At 41.7% G+C, this 22,136-nt stretch overlaps 1 protein-coding gene across 1 annotated transcript in view; it reads left to right on the plus strand.

The window, feature by feature from the left end:
• The first annotated feature begins 1,410 nt into the window (after positions 1-1,410).
• LOC145396151 (cocaine esterase-like) overlaps positions 1,411-22,136 on the plus strand; it is a 90,584-nt gene continuing 69,858 nt past the window's right edge. Inside the window, exons 1-2 of the mRNA XM_080269593.1 lie at positions 1,411-1,795; positions 16,207-16,356. Coding sequence (XP_080125719.1) covers positions 1,411-1,795; positions 16,207-16,356 — 535 coding nt within the window. The remainder of the gene's footprint in view (positions 1,796-16,206; positions 16,357-22,136) is intronic.

A 22,136-nucleotide genomic window follows, 5' to 3' on the forward strand; every position in this document is an offset into this window, starting at 1 on the left:
TTACCGCGCAATGCATTACAGTACTTCATATCAGTTCATCGAATCAGTTCCAATTTAAATCAGTTAATTTGAAAAGTGCTTTTCTTCCTTTCTACTTATCTTCCAATGATCCTATTTTCTCAATTAGTTTCGGTTCAAGTCTAATTCAGCTCATTTTTCAGGGATGGATCCAGCACTCTGGAAAAGAGGGGACATAATTCCTATCAGATTAAATCACACGTTTGAATTTATGTTGACACATTACCAAATTAATAATAATGTATTACTAAATACATCTTTTCATGGAAATGACTCTGTGATAAGATTTTTGTTATGTATTTATAGCATACATTTTGGAAAATTACATCATTCTTTGGTAATTGAGAGTAATAATTGCCTTACAAAATTAAGGGGTATACCTCTTTATTAACTAGTGTCTGATAATTGAACCAGTGCCATGTTACTACCAATACTAAGAGTTACACACAGTCCAACACTTTAAACCAGAAAATCATTTTATTTCTTGTGGCTGTGTCTTCCACTTAGTTGGTAAATGTAAAACAAAAATTGAGTTTTTGTTGGGCAGTCAAAAAGTGTGGTTCATCATAACCAGTCACATCTTTGGCCTGCAATTCTATTGATACACACTGGCCAGTTGTTGTGCCTTGGGTTCATTTACCCTTGGCTAAACCACTGCTGTTGTGTAATCAATCGTCACAAGGCTGCCACATTGTTTTTATGAGGAGGATGAGACTTCCATATGTTAGTTTAGGATAGTTCAGGTTACCAATTACCATTGAAACTGTTTTTCCACTAGTTCTTCACATGACAAAATTATTTTTTCTCTTCGAACAATCACTCGTTCATCCTGATTCGTCATTGACCATCCATTTCAAAATGGGGTAGGAGGAGGCGTAGAACAATAAAACAGATCATTTGCTTTGAAATGGAATATTAAAATACCCAAATCACAGATGATGTCATTGAATATGTAGGACATTAACTGACTGGAGTTGTACCAGTATACTTTTAAAGTTAGCAGACTTTAATATGAGTAAATCTAGTAACTGCTTTGACTGACAGAGTTAACCAGAGTTTGTTTCCCCATCTGCAGACTTGTGAATGGTACTGTCATTGAAGTACAACCCAGGGCCACCACCAAAGGGTATGAGACACTGAAGCAGGAGGTGGAAGGAAGTTTGGGATGAGGTAACATGTGCAGTGAGCTGCAGGATGGTTGATGAGTAAGACTGCTAAATGGTGGCATAACTACACAAAGGAGTACCACCAGTAAGAGTTGAAGGCAACCTCCCTTTGCTAGCAAGATGAGATCAGATCTTGGCTTCACCTGTTTCGATCATCCACCTGCCATGTACCCATGCTGGGAAGGCAAAGTGTGGTGAGAAGAATTGGTGCAGCCGTGATGGTGTCATGTCCCTGCGAGTGTGGGCGTGGCTGGTGGTACTGGGCACCGCCACTGCTGGCAAGACTCGTGTGGTGAGCACCAAGTATGGCGATGTGCAGGGCACCATCCGCCACCTGGGACACCTGCTGGGTGACGTGGAGGTGTTCCTGGGTGTGCCATATGCCAGCCCCCCAGTAGAAGAGGGGCGATTCACCCCCACCAACACCCCAACACCCTGGGAGGAGGTGCGGGATGCCACCACACTGCCGCCAGTCTGCCCCCAGCTGCTGCCTCACCAAGATGAGGAACATATGCCCCACGCCAGAGCACTGTTCCTGCGGCAGATCATCCCTTTCCTCGCCAACCAGAGTGAAGACTGCCTCACCCTAAACATCTATTCCCCCATTATGGGTTTGTATTACTCTTACCAACGTAGTTTTTATAAATAAAAGTTCTCTTTCACACCTTGTTTATCAAAAATATAATCATTGTCACTAATGCCATGGACAACAGTGCCTAAATAAATTTACATGGATCAACGAGTCCCATACTACTGTACCTCAGTGCCAATGGCTTTACACCCACACCAGCAGATACATATGAAAAAGTCCAGTACAGCCTCTCACATGTACAGCAGACCATCGCATTTACATCAATAATTTAATACAGCACGAACTTGCCACACCAATACCTTACAATACAAAGCAGCACCATTCATACCTCTAATCCATTCAGTATCCATAAGTCTTTGAAGTGTTATAGTTTGAATAGCCATGGATAACCCATCAGGCAGTATAACGGTGAAGGTAATTGAAATTTATTTGTATTAGCCTATGTATTACAGTACTTCCTAATTAGTTCGACTTTTTTGGGAGGCATTTAATAACAATTAACGTCACGAATATCACCAAATATAATAATTTTACGAATTACTGCATCCCGTCTCCAAAACTTAACTCTTTCATTTCGATGATAAACTGCATCTACTATTTTGTTTTTGCCTCGTTATCTGTGGACAATTATATTCACCTTAGGAAAAAACGATCGAACTAGAGGGTTGGATATATTCTTCATTAACCCCTGCATTGCACAAAGTCTCCCCTTAGATCACAGTGCCATTGGCTGGGAACAAGGGTAATCGAAAGAACTGCATCATAGGAGAACAGAGGTTCACCTCGTTGCCAGCCACACTTACCTACATTTTACCTTTATCATATCCCCAAACCTCAGCTAATTTCGCATTAGCTTACCATACTATACACTGTTCCCTCACCTCATTATACTACACATCCCTCACCTCATCACTGTCCATTACCTCATCACAAATCTGGACTGTATGCGCTGCCTTTTCCCAAGTCTCTGATGTATACACTGCTTCACCACAATTCTCCACATCATACACTGACTCACCACAACTCTCATAGCATGTAATGACATTCCAATACTCGCCACAATATACCCTTTTCATCACACCTCTCCACATTATATGAGTATATCGCCAACCAGCACCTCCCCACATTAAACACTGCCTCTTCACACCATCTAGTGCTATGTCTCACCTTACAGTGCTCTGGCTCTGTCCACTATGCGGTATACAGTACTTCATCTCTCCACATTATATACCCACTTACCTCACTTCTTCATACTACGCTTTCCCTCATCTCACCTCTCCACACTAGTGCCTCACACTAGCTCGCTAGTCAACATTTTATCATTTTTTGATGTCTTCAAAAACCATCCGACCTTAGGCTCAAAAAAAGTAAATAGCTAATTTGTTGAGCTTGGACAATAATCCCCCTGAAAGTAGACACCTAACTTGAAACACACAGCCCAGCGTTCTTTCCACCGCCTGAAACATCTTTCAGAGTCAGTTTTTGGTATCTCCTGCAGGCACTCCATCGCATTCATCATATCTCTTCTGTCGTCTCAAATTAGGAACCCTTTGGCTGAGTTTTAAGCTGGGTGAATAACCAGAAGTCACAATGAGCCATGTCTGGTGAGTAGGGAGCCTGCCACACTTGCAGGATGTTGTGCTTCGTCAAAAATTCCTGAATCAGTTAAGAAGAATGGCAAGGGACGTTGTCATGGTGCACCAGTTTCCAGCTTGCCACTTTTCAAAGGTCTTATCCCTTCCACCAAGCTACATCACGAATATGACGGATGACGCTGGGACAGTAATGTTTGTCGATAGTCTGACTTTCTGGTGCATATTTGTGATGCAAAACACCATGGTAGTCAAAAAGAAACCTGTCAAGTTGCATTTCACCTTGATGCTGACCTGTCATATTTTTTTTGGCCAAGGCGACCCAGCATGCTTACACTGGGTTGACTGTGTTCTGGTTTCTTGGTCGTATCCCTACACTCAAGTCTCATCTCCAGTGATAACAGTCTTCAGAAAGTATGGGTTGCGATTTACACCCTGCAACATGTCTTGAGCAACTTTCGTCAGAGAGAAGGAATCATGACAAATGCGACAAAGCACCTGCAAGAGATGCAGAAAACTGACTCTGAAAAATGTTTCGGGCGGAGGAAAGAATGCTGGGATACGTGTGTCAAGTCAGAAGGGGCCTACTTTGATGGGGATTGTTGTCCAAGCTCAAAAGATTAACTATTTATTTAGAGCCTAAATTCATATAATTTCTGAACAGACCTCTAATTCCTGAAAATTTCACACTGAGTAGACTTTCAAGAGATTCTAAGTTGATCATTGCAGCCATATTACTAGCAGTTACCTAGAAAGTACAGCTATTCTTAGTAATATCCATGTTCTTCATGCTTATCTCCTCGTTAGTCAGCTTCCAAGAATTTGTTCTCTTGCTTTGCTCACCATGTCACATTTTGTGTACATGTGACTCAAGCCCTACTACCACACCTCTTTCTCCCTCTCCAGGGCCTTTGAAAATCAGCATCGTGAATCTGCAGCACCTGGCACAGATGTCTTTACCACAGTTATAAGTGTCACTTGTTTTTGTCTTCACAAGAGTAATATTCAAAAACCTTATAAAAGGAAGAATGAGGCGTTTTTTTTTTTTTTTTTCTGGTAGAACCTCTGATGATATCACTGCATGCACAATGGGACTGGATGGGGAGAAAATGGAGTGTGAATACATTAAAAAACTTGGGTAATGTGAGGAGTAAGGATGAAGTTTAGAGGAGGACGTGCTTGAGAGGGTACAACAGGGTAGAAAGGTTGCCAGTTCACTGAAAACAGTGATAACTAGAAAACACTCAGGGAGCACACAGCTCTTGCAGTGCCATTGCCATTAATATGAATCCTGATCTTGATCCATGGAAGTATTGTGTGGACAACATAGAATCTGGATGCATCCCAAAATTCAATCAGTTGTTCTTTGACCCATGGCGCACTGTCCCACAAAATTATATTGAAATTCATTGGGAAGTTTTGGAGATACTGTGCGGGATACATAGGATCCGGATCCACCCCAAACATTTAATCAATTCCTTTGTGGCCCTTGACCCACCCATCCACAAAATGTCATTGAAATTCATTGAGAACTTTTGGAGATATCGTGTGACCAAACACACATAGGTAAATACATAACCTCCAGCTTTGCTGGCGGAGGTAATGAATGAGGAAGCCGGCATGGATGCAAAAAAAAAAAAAAAATGTAGCTGCATGACGGTACTTTCATCTCCCCTCTAATGTATGGAGGTGAAGCTTGGACTCTGCTGGAAGAACTCAAGGCAAGAGCAAGTGCAGTGGAAACTAGAAAACAATCAGGGAGCTCATACTTCTGCCAATGCCAATTTAAAGGATCCCGATCCGGATCCGGATCAGTGGAGATAAAATCCGGATCCGCATCTCCCCCCCCCTACAAATTGAATCACTTCTTCTTTGGCCCATGGTCCACCTTTGCAGAAAATTTCATTGAAATACATTGAGAACTTTTGGAGATATCGTCTGGACAAATAGACAGAGAAACAGACAAACATAGGTGATTACATAACCTCGTCCAACTTCGTTTGGTGGAGGTAATAAGTTATTTTAAAGATGCTTTTAGGGTCACATGAAAAGACTGACAAAGAAGGAGTTAAGGAGAGTTGTGGTGCTGATGTACAGTAGATGTGATTCAAAAAGTCTGGAGTAATGTTTTGAGATGGTCTGGGATGTGGAGAAGATGGACAATGAAAGACTGATCAGAGTAATGTATTGTCAGTGAGGCGGAGAGGGAGACTAAGGATGAGATGAAGGGAGGTGTATGGGAGTTAGAGGGAGGGCAGCCAAATGGCAGAGAACAGAGCGACGTTGCTGCACCATGTTTGTGGTCATTCCTTACGGAATTAAGGCTTCTGGCAATAAACAGATAGCAGTAAGTATAGTGCCTCTCATTCATTCTATAAAATGCCATGGACAACCCACTCACAGTTTTGAAAGCTGCATGCAAACTTTATTTTCTAAACTACCTTAACACATCTCTTGGCGTTTACTCCGACTCTGCCCTGCCATATCACATCTCACCCCTCACCCCATCACCATACTTCTCACCCCACCATCACAACAATCACTCCCTCCACTACACTTTTCACTCCAGCACAACCCCCTTTACCCCACCACCTCATCCCTCACGCCATCACCAAATCGCTTATTCTTCACCCTACTAACTTTCCCCTTACCCAGCCAACGCACTCCTCACCCCACCAACACACCCCTCACTCCAATAACACACCCCTCATCCCACCAACACACCCCTCACCCCACCAACACACCCCTCACCCCACCAACACACCCCTCACCCCACCAACACACCCCTCACCCCACCAACGCACCGCTCACCCCACCAACACACCCCTCACTCCAATAACACACCCCTCACCCCACCAACACACCCCTCACTCCAATAACACACCCCTCACCCCACCAATACACCCCTCACCTTACCATCACACCTCTCACCCCACCAACACATCCCTCACCCCACCAACACATCCCTTACCCCGCCATCATACCCCTCACCCCACCAACACACCCCTCACCCCACCAATACACCCCTCACTCCAATAACACACCCTTAACCCCACCAACACACCCCTCACCCCACCAACACACCCCTCACCCCACCAATACACCCCTCACCTTACCATCACACCTCTCACCCCACCAACACATCCCTCACCCCACCAACACATCCCTTACCCCACCAACATACCCCTCACCCCACCAACACACCCCTCACCCCACCAACACACCCCTCACCTTACCATCACACCCCTCACCCCACCAACACGCCCCTCACTTCAATAACACACCCTTCACCCCACCAACACACCCCTCACCCCACCAACACACCCCTCACCCCACGAATACACCCCTCACCTTACCATCACACCTCTCACCCCACCAACACACCCTTCACCCCACCAACGCACGCTTCACCCCACCAACACACCCCTCACTTCCAACACATCTCTAACCCCATCAACACCACACCACACCTCTCACCCCACCAACACACCCTTCACCCCACCAACACACCCTTCACCCAATCAACACACCCCTCACCCCTCCAACACACTCTTCTTCCCACCACCACATCCCTTAATACACAAACACATCCTTCATGCCACCGCTATACCTTTCGATCCTCACCCCATCACCTTATCCCCTCATCCACCTAAGTCACCCTGAACCTCACCACTGTACCCTTCAGCCTACTATGATAAGCCTCACTTCACCATCTCACCCCTCACCTCACAATCTCAATACTCTCCCCACCACGACACCTCTTACCCTCATCAGCCACCACACCTCTCACCCCACCACCACACCTTCATTGCTCACCCCACTTTTACTACTCACTGCACCATCGCACCTCTCATCCCACCACCACACCTTCATTACTTACCGCACTACCACACCTTCTTTACTCATTTCATCACCACACCCCTCAATCCACCACCACATCTTCACTACTCACCCATCCACCACATCTTCCTTACTCACCCCACAACCACACCTTCATTACTTACCCCACCAACACACCACTACCCACCCCACCACCACACCATTGCTAACCCCACTAACATGCCACTGCTCACCCCACCACCACATCTTCACTACTCACCCCACGACCACACCTTCACTACTGAGCCCACCAACACACCTTCACTATTCACCCCACCAACACCCCATCACTACTCATCCCACCAACACACCACTACTCAACCCACCACCACGCCTTCACTACTCACCCCACCAACACACCATTGCTCACCACACCAACAACACTACTTATCCCACCACCACACTAGCACTACTCACCCCATCGACACACCTTCACTATCTTGTAGAAACTTCGTAGCTTCTTGTAGTGTGTTTTGTAGATCAGTTATACATATATTAGACTCGTGAACGAGCGGTTGTTATACGTGAGTAGTTGTGTAAGTAGATAATATTTGTTCCCTTTGTCATGCAATGACAGGAGGTAATGATTAATATGGGACTATTTTTATTTGTCTTGGAAATATTAACAAAGTCTCTCACACACGAGTGAAGTATAGTGTCCCGCTAGCTACCTCCCTGTCTCGCTGTCTCTCTCTCTGCCACCTTCTCGACCCTGTTGCTAGACTCCTTCTCTCTCGCTCTCTCTGTACAACCTTTCGCTACGATCGCCAGCCCCCTTCTGATCTTGATTCCTACATTCTCGTTCAGCAGGGGTCGTGTCATGTAAGCTATACTGTTGTTGAAATGTTCTAGAAGTCTGTGTGTGTGTATGTGTGTGTATGGTCACGAGGCTCTGTTTGTGGGGTATTGTGCTGGTGAGAGATATTCTGGAGAGGTGCTAACGTCACTTCCTTTGGCCCCTAGGTTTGACATTGACCTCACCTCAAGACTATATTATGTATGTTGCTTGTTATTATGTATTAAGATATTTTACAGTCCTGACATCGCTCGGTCATGCCAACTGGTTGTCCTGCGACAGCAATCATCATTGACATATGCTAATCTATTAATACATAACATTGATTATAATATTACATAGATATAATATTCATGTAAATATTTACTGGCCTAATAATATTCAAGAAACATAACACATTTTAAACAAATTGTATACATAATTGAACAGATGCACTATGTTAAATTGATTATAGAATATTGTATAACATACTGTAAAATGTGTATGTATAACTGACATACACATATAATTGTACAATGGTAATACTGCTAGGTCATTACATTACATATGGAGTTATCCCTTAACCCGTTAACTGCTCATTGCGGTTTTTTGGATGTGTCTGTGGTGCGCAGACATAGAGGTAAAAATGAAATTTCCCAAAGGCCAAATTTTGTCTTAGGAATTCAGAGAACACATGCCAATGTATATAGTAACGAATTATTAGCTTAATATTTGCCTTGGTAAAGCCACGGCTGATAATCGAAGTGTCTGATTCCCTATTGGAATGTATAGTTTTCGTTTTCTTTTTTGGTTTCGGTTGCGGTTTCGGTTTTGAAGGCTCAAACATGCTTGCATGGGTCGGCCTTGGTCACCATGGCACTATATTCGAAATTAACCTGCACAACCAGGGCTGTATTGGGCAGTTGCACTCGGAACAGCCCAGGCTGTATAGAGCAGTTAACGGGTTAAGTAATGTCTAATATTTCACCTAACCTGTGTGATGATTCTGGTAATACAGAATTGTAGTAACATTGTATGAATTCTTACACAATAACTGTAGTGTACATAATTGTACCGTAATTGTTACATGTCGTTTGTAGTTACATAACTGTAACAACTGATTAATAATTGTATTAACATTGTAATAATATTGTAGTATTACAGAATTGTGCTAATAATGTATGAATTGTTACATAATAATTGTATTGTACATAATTGTAAAGTCTGTCTATCTATCTATTGCCAGACGCCTCAATCCCGTTTGGGGTGGCCACAAACAAATCGCCTCCAAGTCGCCCTGTCCCCCGCCATTTCACTGCCCTGCTCCCAACTCACACCCCCCTCTCTCATATACCTCTCCACCCGATCCCTCCATCTCATCCTCGGCCTCCCTCTCCCTCTTCCCCCCTCCACCTCACTCACATACATTCTCTTCGTCAGTCTTTCACCCTCCATCCTCTCCACATGGCCAAATCACCTCAGTGTTTTCCTCATAACGCGTCCTATCACATCCACATCAACACCACAACGCTTCTTTATATCCTCATTCGTCAGCCTGTCTCTCCATGTGACTCCACAGGCTCCTCTTAAATAACTCATTTCCACTGCTCTCACTCTTGACTTGTGTCCTTCCAACAACGTCCAAGCTTCACTTCCATACGTTAGAGTTGGTATCACAATACTGTCATGTAGTAACTTTTTCACTTCCATGCTCACTTCCCTGTTTCTTATCACTGCTTTCAAAGAACCAGCAACCTTTCTTCCCTGCTGTACCCTTTCAAGCACTTCACCCTCCAAACCTCCATCCTTACTCATCACACTACCCAAGCACTTAAACGTACTCACATTTTCCAATTCCTCACTATCCAACCTCGCTGTACATTCACTGACTTCACCTCTTTCAAAGACCATCACTTTACTCTTCCCTACATTCACATTTAGATTCCGTTTCTTACACACTCTCCCAAACTCATCCACCAAGCCTTGCAGCTCCCCTTCGTCTTCACTCAACAACACAGTATCATCTGCAAACAACAGTACAGGGAGTTTCCAAACACTATCCTCTCTCACCAGGGCCACTCCAACATCCACTACTCTACCTTGTACCTCTTTTATTACCCCATCCATGTACAGGTTGAACAATCATGGAGACATGACACATCCCTGTTTCAAGCCAACTTTCAAAGAGAAAAATTCACTTAGTTCACCATCCAGATGCACTGCAGCCTTCGCACCATCGTACATACTCTTCACGGCATTCAACAACTTCCCATCTACTCCATATATTCTTAACACTTTCCACAATCCTTGTCTATCCACCCTGTCATATGCTTTCTCCAAATCCATGAAAGCCGCATACAACTTCTTTCCCTTCTCTAGAAACTTTTCCACTAAAGATCTAAGAATGAATATCTGATCTACACAACCTCTTCCCTTCCTAAAGCCTCTCTGTTCTTCTCCAACTAAGTCCTCTGTTCTTTCTCTAACTCTGTCAATAAGTATCCTACCATACACTTTTCCTATTATACTAAGAAGACAAATGCCCCTATGATTACCACACACTTCTTTTTCCCCTTTTCCTTTGTACAAGGGAATAATTATACCTGACTTCCAATCCTCCGGGACTCTACCTTCCTCCCAGGCCAATCTGCACATCTTCCACATCCATTCTACTACTATCCCTCCCCCATGCTTCAGCTTTTCACCACACACTCCATCAATTCCTGGGGCTTTCCCCAATTTAACTTTCTTCATTACTTCCACAACTTCTATCCTACTGATTTCTTCCTGTCTTCTCACCTCCCTCCTTCTCCCAGCCATTCCCCAGCCACTTATACTCACATTACTTCCATCCTCTATGTTCAACAATTCCTTAAAGTGTTCTCTCCATCTGCTCACTTTTTCTCCCTTCTCCACTAGTAATCAACCATTTTTATCTTTCACTCCCCTGCTAACTTCACTTCCACCCTGTCTTACTCTTTTCACCTCCTTCCAGAACATTTTCTTACAGTCCCTCCACTTTACATTCAAATTCCTTCCAAATTCCTCATCCACTCTCTTCTTACTTTCTCTTACTAATCTTTTCACCTCTCTCTTTCTTTCTACATATAACTCTCTCTTCCGCCTCTCAACTTCTTCCACGCCCCTATTTCTCATCCATTCATTGTATGCTTTCTTCTTTTGTGCCACAGCCTTTTTCACCTCTTCATTCCACCAAGCTGTTCCTTTCACCCCCCTCCGTCTTCTCTTCCTTCCACACACCACATCACATGCTGCACATATTTCTTCTGTAAATATCCTACACACACCTTCCACTTCTCCCATCTGCTCCAGTTCATATTTGCCCAATCGTTCATCCACTTCTCTCTTATACTCTGCCTTTTTCTCATCCTCTTGTAACCTTTCCACTCTCCTTGCAACTACTCCTTCCTCTCGTCTTTCCTTTCTTCTATTCCTCCATCTTACTTGAATTCTAATCCTGGCCACCACCAAGTAGTGGTCAGAAAGTCCACTCCCCCAACCTCTATAAACTCTTGCATCCATTACACATCTTCGCATCCTTTCATCTACACACACATAATCAATCATTGCCTTTCTTTCAGTTAGTTCACCACCCACCCTTCTCATCACTCGCCATGTATACCTGTGGATCATTTTATGCCTGAAGAGGGTATTGGCTATCACCAACCCCCTCCCAGCACAAATGTCCACTAACGCACTCCCATTCTCATCTATCTCAGCAGGCACACCCCACTCACCAACTATTCCATCCACCTTCACATTCCCAACTTTACCATTCATATCACCAATCAAAAACACTCTCTCATTCCTTCCAAACTTTTCCATGCACACTTCTGCATTTGTCCAGAACTCTTCTCTAACACTCCTAGCACGATCTTGCGTTGGCGCATACACACACACAATCGCCCACATTTGTATTCCAACTTTCAACTTTACTCACACAATCCTTGACCCAACTGATCCATACTGTCTTATGCTCCTCTTCCATCTTTTACTCACAACTATACATACCCCTTCCTTTGCCCTCTCATTCTCACCTACTCCTGCACATATACCCCATCCATACTCCCATTCTCTCACACTTTCTCCTCTCCATTTTGTTTCAGTTATTCCACATACATCCACTTTCGCACCCTCAAGCACCTGGCCAATCTCTCTCTCTTTCACCTCATCATTCGCTCCCCTTACATTCCATGTTCCGATAATCAGGTCCTTTGTCCGGTCCTTGGTCGTCATCGTTTGGTCAGTCCTTGTCCGAGGCTTATTGTTTGTTTTTTTAGTTAGTTGTTTTCCGGGGAGGGGCACTAACCCTCCGCCAACCCTTTTAGCCGCCTTTTACGACAAGCAGGGATACTGGGGGAGTATTCTTGGAAACCCCCCCTACCCCCAGGGGGGTTAAGTAATGTCTAATATTTCACCTAACTTGTGTGATGATTCTGGTAATACAGAATTGTAGTAACATTGTATGAACTGTTACACAATAACTGTAGTGTACATAATTGTACCGTAATTGTTACATATCGTTTGTAGTTACATAACTGTAACAACTGATTAATAACTGTATTAACATTGTAATAACATTGTAGTAGTACAGAATTGTGCTAATATTGTATGAATTGTTACATAATCTTTGTATTGTACATAACTGTATTGTCATTGTTATATATCGTATGTAGTTACATAATTGTAACAACTGTAACATAATGCAATCGTTTATTGTTACATAATTGTAGTAATTGCAGTAATATTGTAGTAACTGCAGTAATATTGTAGTAACATTGTAGTAATGCATAATTGTAACATTGTATGAATTGTACATAATTGTATTGTTACATAATAATTGTATTGTACATAATTGTTACATATCGTTTGTAGTTACATTATTGTAGCAACTGTAACATAATGCAATCGTTTGTCGTTACATAATTGTAGTAATTGCAGTAATATTGTAGTAACTGCAGTCTTGACATCGCTAATCCGGTCATGCTACGGTCGATGATAGTGATGATGTGTCTTGCCACTGGCTCGTGGAGAACAACAATTTGTTTTTTGTTTCACGTATAGAAGTAGTTTATATGGTATTTTGGCATTTGTAATAACACTTTCACCTAATATCATTTGTTTGTTATGTGATCTTGCTTTATTTTATTTTTTTGTATGTATTCATTTTCTATAGTTTGTTTTTCTTCGTTTGTCTACGCTTTTTCGGTGTTGTTCAAGGTTGCATAATGGCTGATTCATTCCCTTGGGACTTTTTTTTAAGGCTTAGATTATATTGCCCAGATATTTTTGAAAATGATATTATATAGCCCCATATTTTGTTATTTTATATAAAAAATGTATATACAGTACACTATATACAGTATTAACTATATACATTGACTTGTTGTTCACTTGTACCTATCGTGGGCAATATATGTGTCAGCACTGTGTGGAAATCTTTGTCTTCACGATTGTGTTGAAGATGTTCACTCTTGCTAACGTCATTTGTGTTGGCCATTTTTTTTTCTGGTTTTCCTTGTAACTTAATTTATCTGTTTCCACTAGGTAGCTTTAATTAATAAATGTTTAATACAGTTCTTTTGATCGCTCACTGAGCAGCTATGATAGTATATTTTCTGTATTACTTTGTGGATGTAATAATGTATAGCTGTATGTATGAAACACATATTTTATGTAGGTATAAATGGTAACACTCGTTGGTAGTAAATGATTGCTGTAGTAAACGAATGAATATATACAGTGTAGAATATTTATTGTTGGTGCAAGTAGCGTATTTAGTGATTGAATAATGCAGGTAACTGAAGTAGGTATATGCATTTAAGTTGTAACTATACAGCACGTTTTATATCTTTGTGCAGAAGGTGTCTACCAGTGTCTATTACTGTGTATTGTTTAAATGAAGTAACTACGTAACTCACTAATTTTTACCGTGGTGGGAAAGGTGTGAGTGGTGTTGCACGTGGTGATAGCGTTGTCCTTCATGGGTTGATTGACGTGTTGTGGGGTGTCAGACACACGTTGATAGGCGTGGCATCGTCTCAGCAAACATGTATGGTGACGTCGACATCCCACACTAGTAGCTGTGGTGAGTAAATGATAGCGACGAGTAACTTGAGTGAAGGTGATTGAGTAAGATGAGTTGTGAATGTGGGCTTGGTATTTGCTGTCGTCGTTTTGACCTCACACTCCTGCGTCAGCGGTGGAGGCTGGGGGCAGTTGGAGAGAGAGGAGGGTGAGGTCAGGTGGTTGTGAGTTGTGAGTCGTGTCTAGTTCTTCGTTTGTTTGTTTTGGTTTTCTTTCTCGATGTATTCTCGGTCCTTTTTTCTTGTTATTTACTCGTTGTGGGATGAAGACTGTCGCTACTTGTAGGTGCGTGTAGAAGATTATAGAGACGACTTGTAGACTTGTTACTTGTAGTTGATCGTAGATGGTTGTAGTTCGTTGGTTCGTCGTAGAAATTGGAAAATTGTTTGTATCAATATTTTGTTAAACTACTGGCAAGGTATCGTGTGACCTCTTCACCCCTACATCAGCGTGATGATCGGGGAGACAGAGGGGGGGTTGGAGAGAATACTGTCATGAGATGGTTGTGAGTTATTGGTTGTAAAAGGTATTGTTTGTTTTCTATCTTGATAATGTAGACTCAACTGTACACTCATAGACTCGTAGGCTTGTAGACTCGTAGGCTTGCAGACTCGTAGACTCGTAAACTCGTTCTTCTTGCTGTATACTCGCTCCTGGTTCCTTGATCGTAAAATTGTAGTTTCCTGATAGTGTAGAATCAACTGTAGAACTATTGCTTATATTGTTACAGTCTGGCCTGCTTTTGTAGAAATTCACTGTAGATTCGTAGATGAGGTTCATACATTCGCTGCCACCATATCTTGTAGAAACTTCGTAGCTTCATGTAGTGTGTTTTGTAGATCAGTTATACATATATTAGACTCGTGGACAAGCGGTTGTTATGCGTGAGTAGTTGTATAAGTAGATAATATTTGTTCCCTTGGTCATGCAATGACAGGAGAGGTAAAGATTAGTATGGGACTATTTTTATTTGTCTTGGAAATATTAACAATGTCTCTCACACATGAGAGAAGTATAGAGTCCCGCTAGCTACCTCCCTGTCTCGCTCTCTCTCTCTCTGCCACCCTCTTGACCCTGTTGCTTGTCTCCTTCTCTCTCGCTCTCTCTGTACAACCTTTCGCTACGATCGCCAGCCCCCTTCTGATTTCTGATTCCTACATTCTCGTTCAGCAGGGGTCGTGTCACGTAAGCTATACTGTTGTTGAAATGTTCTAGAAGCCTGTGTGTGTGTATGTGTGTGTATGGTCACGAGGCTCTGTTTGTGGGCTATTGTGCTGGTGAGACATTTTGGAGAGGTGCTAACGTTACTTCCATTGGCCCCTAGGGTTGACATTGAACTAACCTCTAGACTGTATTATGTATGTTGCTGGTTATTATGTATTAAGATATTTTACAGTCCTGACAACTACTGACCCCACCATCACACCGTTATTCATCCCACCACCACACTAGCACTACTCACCCCACCATCACATCTTCACTGCTCAGCCCACCACAACACTTTCACTGCTCACCCCACCACCACACTTTCACTCCCCACCTTACAATCATACCCCTTACCCCAACACCACACCCCTTACCCCACCATCACATCATCACTTCTCACCACACCTTCAAACCCCTCCTGACCCACTCCACTAAGCCATTCTCGGCGTGGCGGAGCCAGTGGTGTACAGGTTAGTACCTCCAGTTCCCAACCAGAATAATGTGAGTTTGATTCTGGTGCTGGTAAAACTCTTCAACATCTTTCCCCACCTTACAGTTCAGTTGGGGATGTGGATGGAGTATTTACTACTGCAAGTCTAGGGCTAAGAGTAGGACTTGGCTGAGACTGACAGTCTTCATTACCTGACAGCTTGTTTTCTTTTCTTGTGCCTTCCACCAAATAGGACACCACAGTAGTGAAAGGGTTAATGAAGACTATATCCACTCATCTGGTTCGACAAGTCTGTCCCAAGCTAAAAAAAAATAGATTTAGCAGAAACGTAAAATGTTTGTCCTCGTTGTGAAGTGATCAGTGGCCCTCGTGCTGTCGATAGGCATTAATCCCAAGCAGTTTTCTTGCTCCTCATACAGTGATGCCCCGGTCTGAGGTGTACCCAGTGCTGGTGTACGTGCACGGTGAGAGCTTCAGCTGGGGCGCCGGATCACTCTACGACGGGTCTGTCCTTGCTGCCTATGGCAGGGTGGTGGTGGTCACACTCAACTACCGCCTGGGGCCGCTGGGTGAGTGCGTAAGATAATGTTATAAAGATGAGCCTCATTTAGAATATTTAGGATCAAACGGTCCATTCCATATGCGTTGGAGAAAGCAAGCCACAGGTTTTCTAAAATTATTACTGGAAAGCCTATTAACACTTGTTTTGATCAGTCCGCTGACACATCACGGACTGAAGTCAGCAGCTGTATAGAAAGATTTATTCACGTTCACTTTCGTCATATGAGTCAAAAGTTATTGTAAAATTTTAGGTACATAGGCTACTTTCCCAGTCCAGATTTCTGTTTGTAGCAAGGTATAGACCGAGTCTATATTAGGTCCACTCTAGAATCAGGCATTGTCCTCGGAGGGGGAGTGAAATTCAAAATCAACCCTTCCCCGTGCTGGCAAAGTACGATGAGGAAGAGGTGTCAGTTGGAAGAGCATGTGAACCTCGAAGTATTCCATTGGCTGTGTTTGTGTATCGGTCTCAGTAGGTCATCAACAGAGCCTTCATTGTGGGAACATATGCAAGTACATGAATGGACATGCAACCAGCACCCACAATGAATTTCCGTCAGTTTGAGTTCCAGTTCGAGGTTTGGCGGTTATGCGTCATGTTTCATATAACTTAGCTGTAAGGCATAATGGGCACATTGATATGATGACCTGGCAAAATTATGCTCTAAGGATGTCTCATACATTCCTAAATCAAAATGGGAAGATCCATAGGCATAACTTGAGGTAAAGTTTTTTTTGTAGGCCTATCAATTGTACGTTAATTGTAACAGACGAGGAAGAAGAAGAAGAAGAACAAGAAGAAGCGGGTTTAGGTGAGGCGGAAAGGAGAGGTAAAGAAGACAGTACTGAGGAAGTTGAGATTATTTGTCTTACAGCAAACTATTACCGGCTAATGATAATGATTATGGTATCAAATAAAGGAAACTACGAGGAGGCAACTCGGTGCCTAATTATAGTTGGTAGGCAAAACGTGAAGAGAACATTTAACACATGAACCACATCAAGCTCCTTTTAGAGTTTTTCTTGGTAACTTTCGTGGAAACAAACGTAAGGATACAATGTTTGCACATGTTTTCTTCACGGTTTTCCAGAGTGTGATTCTCGGGTTGTGTTTCCAGCACTGTTCTTTTTTTTTTTTTTTTTTTTTTTCCAGAGATATCAGCTTACTTTATTTTGTAAATATTCTTATATATTATAATTTTTATGTGTCAGATTTTCTCTTCTAGCATTCTTACAGCATATATTTTATTTACGTCATTCAGATGTATATTTCATTGCACGCTCCATCATTGAGGCACATTGCTGTGACGAAGATCTTCCACTAATACCTTGAATATGGTTATTCTCTCTCATAATCTATAACCAACATACCAGCTAATTCTGTAGTGGTATTATGCACTGAACAAACACTGGATGTCACTGTTAAACTCATGTAATTTAAAGAATCCAGAGTTAATGGTGAGTCTTCACAATTATCTTGACATCATTCATTTTTTTTTTTTACAAAACCTTGTTGGTACAGTAGAAGAAGACGAAGAAAAAAAAAAATAAAGAAAACACGGTTTTATGTCTTGATTACACGACACTGAGTTAGGCAGACAATCACCATTTGCTAACCCTCAAGCTTCCACAGAAAAACAACCCACAATAAGCAATATTACAATCAGATTCCAGCTGCATGGCTGGTTGATTGAAGACAAGCAGGAAGCGAGCATTTCAAAGAATCTAATATAAAAAGAATCGAATTGGGGTTCTTCACCTTCAAGATGGACGTGGTAACATCCGTTGTCGGCCCTAGCAGGATTCTTTGGTTACTGTAAATTATTTTTGCCGTATTATCTTTATTGCAAACATGAAATTACACACGTATTTCACCACTCGGCACACACCCACTCCGACTTACCTATGACTCACCTACAGTACCGTACTACTCTACCAACGGCTCCTTCACCGTATGTATTGCTCCAAACCACAGTAACAACAGCGAGAGATAAAACTGATGGTTTTATGCGAAATCTGTATTGGTGAATGAGACTACAAGAATTGTGTCAGGCAGATTATTGTGGAGGCAGTAATTGTCGTATTGATCCACCATAACTGGGCGAAGATTATCGTCTGTTTGTAGATTATTCTCTTTAGCTTAATCTATTGACAGAGTAAGGATCCTACTGCTACCTGGCGCATCCCCGGGTGGTGGATAGGGGAAGGCCTTGTAGATATACAAGGTACAGTCTTAGACAGCATGGACCATGGGACCCCCTGTAGATATATAGGGCTCCACTGAATATAACGAATAAGGTGGCAGAAAAATTACATCTCACCAGAAACCATGTGGCAGGGTGGTGAGATTATTTGCCACAATCCTCCTAACCAAATATGAGTACTATTGCAAAGTATTTGACGGGTGTTCCTGTTGGATCATCATCTACTAAAGGTCCAACTACACTGCCTCATGTGCTTATGGGCAGTGTGCCACCAAAAGTGAGTAGGCACTGTGTTGGCAAGTTAGAGACTGGGATATTAAACACTCTTAAATCCATGAAGATCTATGCATACAATGTAAGAAGACTCGCTGAAGATTACAAACTTGATAACTTAATGGATGAACTGGAAAACATTAGTTGGGATACTGTAGGTTTGAGTGAGACCCACAGAAAAGAAGAAAAAGTAATTCAGCTCGATGACCGTGGCCACCTGTTTTATTACAGAGGAAGGGAAAATGAAAGAGTTAGTGGTGTAGGATTTCTATTTAACAGAAATCTTGCAGACAACATTGTTAAATTCAGCAATGTATCTGACAGAGCAGTGGTGGTTGTAATCAGACTGTGCAAAAAACATACCCTGAAAGTAATACAAGTATATGCACCAACTTCTCAGAGCTCAGATGATGAAATTTAAACATTCTATGATGACATCTCCCAGATTATGGAAGAGGAAAAGACAACATATACTATACTCATGGGAGACTTCAATGCAAAAGTTGGGAAATCAAAACATGGAGAAGCATGTATGGGAAAATTTGGAGTGGGAGAAAGGAACGAAAGAGAAATGCTGGTAAACTTTGCAGAAATTTCTTTAACATGAGAATAATGAACACATTCTTTCACAGAAGAACAGGGAGAAAGTGGACCTGGAGAAGCCCAAATGGAGAAACAAAGAATGAAATCGACTTCATTATAGCAAATAAGAATAACACAGTAACACAATCACAAATGTCACAGTTATCAACAAAGTAAATATCAGAAGTGACCATAGAATGGTGGGTTGCACAGCAAGATTCAAGTTCAAAAGTGAAAGAAGATGATTAAAGATAAAAAGATATGCCCAATAAAAGTAAACGAAAACAAAGCAGTCTTTCAGTTGGAAATAAGGAACAGATTTCAGGCTCTCAGTAATGCTGAATGTGACATTGATGAGCTCAATGACAGACTAACAAAAGTGCTAAAAGAATCAGCAGAGGCAGTAGGAAAACCTAATACAACCAAAACCAAGAAGTATTCAGAAAAGACACTTGAGCTTATGAGTAAAAGAAAGGAATGAAAGTAAAAACAAAGAAAGATGAAATAGAACGAGCGGAATTAAATAAGCTTATCAACAAAAGACAAAGAGAAGAAAAAAGAAAGAGAAACATGAATCAAATCAAAGAAACCATCAAAACGGAAAAAGTCTGAAACAGGTCCGAAGTAAAATGGCACTTGAAAAGCAACAAATTACATCACTAAAAGACAAAAACGATGAAGCCATTAAAAGCAGAGATAAGGTGTTGAAGAGAGTTGAAGAATTTTACAAAGAACTGTATGCATCAAAGAAAGTACTAATAATAGCTAACTTTTCAGTTGACACAAGTGAAATACCTGAGGTAACACCAGACGAAGTAAATAATTATCTAAAAATATGAAAAGAGGGAGAGCTCCGGGAAAAGATGGAATAGTAGCAGATTGACTGTTGGATGCAGGAGTAGAAGTACAGACTAGGCTTGCCCACTTATTTACTCAATGTACAAAAAGGAAGAAAATTCCCAGAACATGGTGTAATGCAATAGTTATTTTACTTTACAAAAAAGGTGACTCAAAAGACCTTAGTAACTATCGACCTATTAGCTTGCTATCAGTCATTTACAAACTCTCCACTAAAGTCCTTACAGACAGAATAACTACAAATTTAGAGGAAAACCAACATCTTGAACAGGCAGGATTCCGAAGCGGGTACTCGATTACTGATCATCTACACACAATGAATCAGCTAATTGAGAAAACTACGGAATATAATAAACCACTGTGCTTAGGTTTTGTTATTACGAAAAGGCTTTCGACTCAGTGGAGCACATAGCAATTATAAATTCATTGCGAGAACATGGGGTGAATGAGAACATTATAAAACTGCTCGAAAACATATATAAAGAAGGAATTGCTACAGTTAAATTACATAAGGACTCAGAAAAAATTAAGATTGAGAAAGGCGTGCGTCAGGGAGATACAATTTCACCAAAGTTATTTACAGCATGCCTAGAAAGTATTTTCAGAAAGCTAGACTGGGAAAACAAAGGAGAGAACATAGATGGAGAAAAGCTAAACCATTTAAGGTTTGCAGATGACATTATCCTAATCTCAGAAACAGCAGAGACATTGCAAGAAATGTTAATGACCTGAACAGAGAAAGTCTCAAACTAGGGCTAAAGATGAACCGAAGTAAAACTAATGTTTAATCCTCAAACACCGAAGAGCGTCATCAGAATAAATGGAGAAATTTTTGAAGAAGTCGAGGATTACAATTACCTGGGACAAATACTAAAATTAACGAAAGATAATGATAGCAAAATAAAATGACGCATTACAAGTGGATGGAAAGCTTTCGTTAAACATAGGGACACTATGAAAAGTAGCTTGCCAGTTTGTATGAAACGAAAAGAATATAACGAATGTATAATTCCAGCTATGACGTATGGTTGTGAAACTTGGAAACTGAAAAAAATCGATGAAAAATAAATTAATTCGTTCTTAGAGAGCAATGGAAAGGTCAATGTTGGGAATATCATTAAGAGATAGGAAAAGATCAACTTGGGTGAGAGAGCAGACTAAAGTCAAAGATATTATAGAACTTATAAAAGAACAGAAATGGAGGTGGGCAGGCCATGTAGCAAGAGATAATCGATGGAGCAAGAGGTTGACTGACTGGACACCAAGAGATTATATGCGTAGCAGAAAAAGGCCAGACAGGAGGTGGAGGGATGAGATAGAGAAATTTCCAGGAAAAACGTGGCAAAGATTGACTCAGTCAAGGAATTCATGGAGAAGGTTGGGGGAGGCCTTTGTTCATCAGTGGACTTGTAATGGCTGATAATGATCATGATGATGATGATGAAGGTAATTTTTTTTGGCTGAACATCATTTCCTCAGCACTTCTTTGTAATTAGTGTAATATTCTAGTGTTAATCTCTAGTTTTGGTAGATGGCGGTGACCATCATCCACTCACTTGTTGTATTGCTGCCTACTTCTTCCATCACTCTTATTATTCCTTTCTTTGTCTGCCCTCCTCTCGTCCTATTTCTCCCACCTTTCCTCTCATTTTTCATTACTTTTCTTTCCTTTTCAGGCGGCTTTACATTGAGTAACAAGTCTAATGGTTTCTTGCAAGCCATGAAACCCGTTACAAGGCTTGGTGGTAACCATATAACCAACCCACACGTGTTCCTAACGTGTCAGCAAGTGGGTTGGCTGAAGATTAGTGTCCCTTCCCTTAAAACCACTAACATAAAGACAAACGGACACCCATTAGGTGATTATGACG

Source organism: Coenobita brevimanus, chromosome 35, assembly GCF_032717465.1.
Source record: "Coenobita brevimanus isolate Jiangsu-jjx chromosome 35, ASM3271746v2, whole genome shotgun sequence".
NCBI classification, from domain to species: Eukaryota; Metazoa; Arthropoda; class Malacostraca; order Decapoda; family Coenobitidae; genus Coenobita; species Coenobita brevimanus.